This window comes from Taeniopygia guttata, chromosome 26 (genome assembly GCF_048771995.1).
Source record: "Taeniopygia guttata chromosome 26, bTaeGut7.mat, whole genome shotgun sequence".
Taxonomy (NCBI): domain Eukaryota; kingdom Metazoa; phylum Chordata; class Aves; order Passeriformes; family Estrildidae; genus Taeniopygia; species Taeniopygia guttata.
In genome coordinates this window covers 1,948,222-1,954,285 of record NC_133051.1, presented here as the reverse complement: position 1 = coordinate 1,954,285, position 6,064 = coordinate 1,948,222, and the positions used below count along the sequence as shown (strand labels likewise).

Below are 6,064 nucleotides of genomic sequence, written 5' to 3'. Positions count from 1 at the left end.
GGTGCCGAGTCCCGGCAGCTCATCCGGGGCTGCCCGCGGGCACCGGGGCGCTCAGCCGCGTCCCCCCCGACGGGAGGCGGGTGCGGGGGTGGGGCCTCCGGTGTCCCCCCCCCGTCCCGGGCGGCCCCGGGTCCCCTCCCCGCACGCTGCTGCCGGAGGGACTTCCTGATCCCGCCGCATTGGCCGCAGGTAGCGCAGCTGTGCGGGACGGGGCACGGACAGACGGACAGAGCCCATGCGGACCCTTAGCTGAGCTTCATCCCCCGCCCTCCCCTTCCTCCTCCTCCTCCTCCTCCTCCTCGTCTTCCTCCTCCCTCCCTGCCCGGCTGCCTTCCTGCCCGGCACATGTAAAACTTGTGCGTGCAGTCCGCTCCCGTCCCGCTGCCGGTGCTGCTGGCGGCAGGAGCCGGGCTGGGATCGTCCCCCCGCGGAGCAGAGACCCCTCCGCGCCCCCCAGAGCAGGAACCCCCCGGCTCCGCTCGCCCATGCTGGATTTCGGCCCGGGAAGGTGACTGCGGGAGGAAGCGGCGCCGCGCCGGGTCAGGGTAACCATGAATGAGATGTCGAGTTTCCTGCACATCGGGGACATCGTCTCCCTGTACGCCGAGGGCTCCGTCAATGGCTTCATCAGCACCTTGGGGTGAGCGAGGGGCTCCCGGGGCTGCCCCACGGTGATTCCGGGATGGACGGGACGGGACGGGGCAGCTGAGCCCCGAGCGAGGTGGGAAAAGGAGCCGGGAAGCTCCGGGAGCTCAGCGGGGACGGGGAGAGGAGCTGGGCAGGGGGACGGGCTGTCTCTGGGCTGTCCCCGGGCTGTCCCCGGGCTGTCCCCGGGCTGTCCCCGGGCTGTCCCCGGGCTCGCCCCCCGTTCCAGATGCTGCCAGGGTCTGGATGTGGCCCTGCAGGGACCCTCAGCCCCCCTTCCCCTGGCCAGAAGCTGCTTCCCCCCGTTCAGGGGCTGGGGGATGAGATGGGTTTGAGCAGCGCCAGGGGTCGGTGGGATGAGGATGGGGACACCTGGGGGTGACAGCTCGGCCAGCCGGGGCCCCTCCTGGGCATTCTGTGCCCCCAACCCTGCCCAGTGTGGCCGGAGGCTGCCGGCCCTGCACAGGCGGTGGCGGCTGCCGCTGTCCCCTCAGTGTCGCACACAGCCGGTGGTCAGCGGGAATCGCTGCAGGGTCACCAAGCCGGGCTGCCCGTGGCTACCAAGTGCTGCCAGGGGCTGAGGGACAGGGCAGTGCCAGCTCCGGGCTGAGGCAGCTCCCTGGACAGGTCGGGGGATCTCTGCCCAGCCTGGGGACCTGTCCCGTGTCACTCTTGTGTCCCTGCAAGCCAAGGGTGCGACGAGAGCCGCCACTGGGCACAGCCAGGCCAGCGATGCCCCTCTGCTCCCACCGGGAATGTTTACCTGGCAGCACGGGGGGTGACAGGGAGGGCTCTGACAGTGCCACCCTGGGGCACGGGTGGGTTTTCCCTTGCCCTGACTCAGGATCCCAAAGCGTGCCCGCAGCCCCGGGCGGGTGGCATGTGGGGCCGTGCCAGCTCCTGCCCCACGCTGCTGCGTGTAGGAGAGGCTGAGCTCAGGCAGGAATGCTGACTTGGATGGGATTCCTGGGGCAGGAGCTGCCCGGCTCTATAATCTGCGCTGAATGCACTTGCTCCCACACGCCTGTGCCGAAGCGGAGCCGCACATACCTGCGCCCACACGCGTTCCCTCACCCACCACCGGGCACGCGTGGCACTGGGCTGCTGCCCACCGGGGTTCCCTCCAGCTGGCTGCTCAGAAATGGGGTGCAGGAGTGCCCAGAACCCCCGTGGGTGCAGCCACAGTGGCGGGCAGCAGGTCCTGCAGGTGCAGCCGGTCTGAGCCAGCCCTCCCTGCACACCCATGGGTGCTTTTGGAGGGGTCTCTTGGAGCTGTCCCAGTGCCAGAGCTGTGCCCGGGCAGGGGGTGCTGAACACTCCTCCAGCCCCTTGGAAATGGGGTCTGCAGGAGGCTCTGCAGGGAGCAGCACTCGTTGTTGTCCCCAGAACACGTCCCAGTGCTCAATTAGAAAAATGTGGATTTTTCAGAGCTCCCTTTGCAGCTCTGGCCCTCACATCCCCCTCTTTGCCAGGTGTTTTCCCAGACTTCCTCAGAAGCAGCTGAAGAGCAGGGCTTGCCTGGGGAGCCTTTTCTTCCTGGCCCAACACATCCTCTGCTGGGCAGCCCCACTTTCCCAGCCTTCTGCTTCCTGCAGGTTCTTGCTCCCCTCCCTCCTAAAATTGTTTTCCCTGGTGCCCTGCGACATGGGAGACCCAACCGCACCTTAAATCACTCCTGTGATAAGGGAGCAGGTGACTCACCCAGTGCTCTCCTGCCACTGGGACCTTCCTTAGCTCATTTGCAAGGCAAACAGCTCTGCCAGCCCAGCGGAAACCTTCCTGACATCCTTCCTTGTGGGCTGTGGGATCACCTGGGGTCTGCAGCAGGATCCTCCCTTTATGGGGTGACACGGAGTGTCCCCAGGTGTTGGTCACCAGTGTCACTTTAAGCATGGCTGCTGTGACATCCCTGTGCCAGCTCCCTGTGGAGCAGCCCCGGGGGTCTCTGGGGTGTGGGGCAGAGGTGAGGGGAGTCCTGCAGCCCCCACCTGAGGCTCCTCTGCTCCTCCAATCTCTCCCTGTCACCCCCTCTCTGCAGTGGGCGTTTGCTCCTGAGCAGGAAAAACATCCCGGGCCGGGTGTGGAGCTCAGGCTGGGCTCGGAGCGGGGGAAATGCAGAGCCAAAATACCCAAACCAGCCCAAATGCTCGAGTCAGCCCAAAGCAGTGCCCTGGGAAGGGAGAACCGGGCTCTGGGATGGTCACAGCCACCCTCGTGGGGCTGGGGCATGGGATGGGCTGATTGGAGTGGCCAGAAGAGGTTTTGGGGATGTGGGAAGTTACCCTGGAGGATTTTGTGCTGCCCCATCCCTGCCAGGCTCCTAGAACCCCTCAGGGGCTCAGAACAGGCACTGGCAGAGGGGAAGGGTCGGTGACAAAGCCAGCTGGGTGCCGGGTGGCTGTTTTGGGTGAAATAACACCTGTACATGTGGTTGCAGGTGGATTTTGGGGTGGAGCAGCTCGGGGAGATGCAGTTGGTTAAAGGGTAACTCCATCTCTGCCAGGTCAGGATGAACCCGTCCCTGCCGGGGAGAGGAGGAGGAGGAGGAGGAGGAGCCGGGACAGCACCAAAAAGCTGCATTTTTGTGGCTGCCCCGCTCCCTTTACTCTGTCCTCCCTGGGGCAGTGCCCATCCTGTGGGTGCCAGAGGGGCTGGCCCGGCCCCACGGCCAACAACGAGCACCCATCACCCTCCTCTTCCTCCTCCTCCTCCTCCTTTTCCTCACCTCAGGCTTTGCTGGGCTTTGTATTGGAGTTCTCCTGGCTCTATTGGGGTTTCCCTTCTCCCAGAGCTCCTTGGACCTCGGCATGCCTGGAGTCCCCCTTGGCATCGTCTGTGCCACATCTGGGGCAAGTTTCTGTGCCACATCTGGGGAAAGTTTCTGTGCCACATCTGGGGAAAGTTTCTGTGCCACATCTGGGGAAAGTTTCTGCCCATCCCAGTGGGCTCCAGCTCCAGCTGTCCCCAGAGAGGGTCCAACTGCTCCGGATTTTGGACGAGCTCCTTCTCCCCTGACCTCGGGGGAGGCTCTGCCTCACAAGAGGCCGAAGGCACTGGTCCCGGGCCAGGGAATCACTTTGTGCTCAGGGTTTGGAAGCACCAGGAAGCCCCTCTGGAAGCCCAGGGGGCCAGATGCTCGCCCGTGCCTTGAGGGGCTCACCAGGGCTTGATCCTGCCCCTCCTGCTCCCAGGGAGGGGGAATTTGGAATGGCAAAATGACATTTCATGGGCACATCCCGCCTCCTGCCTCGCTCAGGATCCTCCTCCCGCTGCTTGGACACCGTTTTGCCATTAAAAGGTGCCCTCACACATCCCGCTGCTCTTTGGGGAGATTCCCCGGCCCATCCCACCTCGGGAATGCCGATTTTTAGCGGTTTTTAGCAGGAGCATGTCCCAGCCCCAGCAGCCTCCCAGGTGACTCATGTCCACTCTGTCAGAATCCCTTTTTTTTTTATTATTATTATTTTCAGGGAATTTTTAACTGAGGAATGTTCGCCCAGAGTATCAGTTTAATAAAAAGAACGCTTCGTGTTCCTGCCGAGCGCATAATCCTGGGATTACAGATGCTGAAAGTGCCTTGAGATCGTTAACTAATTAAGATTTCCAGGCTGGCAGGTCACTGTCTGTAATCCTGCCCGGTGGAGAGGGAATGCCGGGCACAGGGCAGGGCTGCAGCAGGGCCAAGAGGAGTGAAAGGCTCTCCTGCTCTTTTCTTCAGTGCTGAAAATAAACCCGGCAGGTCAGGCCCTTCCTCAGAGACCTCCAGCAATAAGAGTGGAGGATTTGGGGGTTTAAAGTGCCCAGATCAATCGAGCCTTTCTGCCCCCGTGGGCACTGATGGGAGCTGGGGATGTGCTGAGGGTCAGGGCTGCACTCCCTGAGCCCCACCCGTGGATTGGTGCCCTCAACCCTCGGTGGTTTTTGCTCCAAGGGTTTGTTCTGCCCTGTCCCCCATCAAAATAACAGAACAGAAAGCAAAACTGCCCCCGAGTGACACCAGGGCTGGGCTGCATGTCCCCTGTGCTGCTGCAGCCGCTCTGGATTTTCCCCTTTCCCTCTTTCCCTGTCCTCCCAAGGCTCTGCAAGAACCTGGGAATGTCCCTGGCTACTTCACTGCTGTCACAACCCAAGGAAAAGGTGTTTGAACAGCCCCAAACCCTCTGGTTTGCAAAGCCCAGGCTGCCCTGTCTGGCCACAGCTCGTGGGTTTGGGGTTTTTCCAACCTTCCAGGTCTTCGCTAATGGTTTTGAAGCTTCTGCTGCCAGCGGGCAAATTGCTTTTCTCTTCATGTGAAATGTGAGGAGCCGTGAGGAGCACAGGGGTGCCAGAACCTGGTGCCAACCCACGCCTCCTCCGCAAGGACATGGCAGCTTTGGGTTCCCCGGGGTCCCCATCCATCAGCACCGAGGCCAAATTCCTCTCTGCGAGCGAAAGGAATTCTCTCCTCCTCTGGAGAGCAGCTGGGCTGAGGGAAGGAGGCCGGACCTGCGGGTGGGATGGATCTGCTGTGGTTTTAGCCCTTTGCAGGTGGGGACAGTGCAGGATTTGCTTTGCCTTTGCTGCTCCAGTGCCCTCCTGTCCCAGGGACAGAGCTGTCCCCATGGATGGAGCGCTGTGGGTCATTCCCGCATCCTCCATCACGCTTCCCTCTGGCTCTCCCGGGCAGGAGCAGAGTTCCTCCTGCTGCTCCGGCTTCCCGGGGCTGGGGAAAGCGGGTGAGCAGGTACAGCCTGTCCTGCTGGAGCTCCCGGTTCCCTCGGGAGCCCCACAACGAGCTCCCAGCACAGGGAGTCCCTCAGGCGATGCTCGCCCCTCTGATCCCCCTGCCCTTCTCCCTAACTCAGAAAAGCAACATCCCACCCACCCCAAAATCAGCTCCCAGCACCCAAGGCCAAGCCTCAAGGGTTTTGCTCAACGCTGGGAAAACAGAGGTGGGCAGGGAGCAGACACAGAGCCGTGATCTGATGGGCAGAGCCTGCTGCTCTGATCAGATAATAATTAATAACTGGGTTTGGGGGCGCCCTGCCACCTCCACCTGCACCCTCCGTGTCCCCGTGGGAAGAGTTCCCAGCCAGGGAAGGAGAACTGGTGAATGGAGCTGAACTCCTCCTGTTTTTGCTGGATTGAGGGTGCCATAACAGAGCTCTGTGTGCAGGGGGGAGAGCTGGGCAGGGCAGGGTCCCCTGTGGCACAGGTCACTGAGAAAAGGGCCTGGAGTGACTGCCACAACCCCTCCCTGGTCCTTCACTGCTGTACCAACCCTGTGTGCCGTGGGAAACACCCAGGGAAGCAGTGGGAACCGAGGGAAGGGGGATTTGGCTCCTGAAAAATATTTATGGTTGGGAAACAGGTGGGAAACGGGAGGTGCAGCTTTGGATTTGTCACTCTGGGCCAGGTGATGGTGGCACAACCACTCTGC

The 6,064-nt window shown here is 62.2% G+C and overlaps 1 protein-coding gene across 3 annotated transcripts in view; it reads left to right on the top strand.

The window, feature by feature from the left end:
- The first annotated feature begins 420 nt into the window (after positions 1-420).
- ITPR3 (inositol 1,4,5-trisphosphate receptor type 3) overlaps positions 421-6,064 on the top strand; it is a 36,963-nt gene continuing 31,319 nt past the window's right edge. For all 3 annotated transcript variants that reach the window (XM_030291906.4, XM_030291905.4, XM_072918782.1), the window contains exon 1: positions 421-640. In XM_030291906.4, the coding sequence (XP_030147766.4) occupies positions 552-640 (89 nt within the window). In that variant the 5' untranslated portion in view covers positions 421-551. The remainder of the gene's footprint in view (positions 641-6,064) is intronic.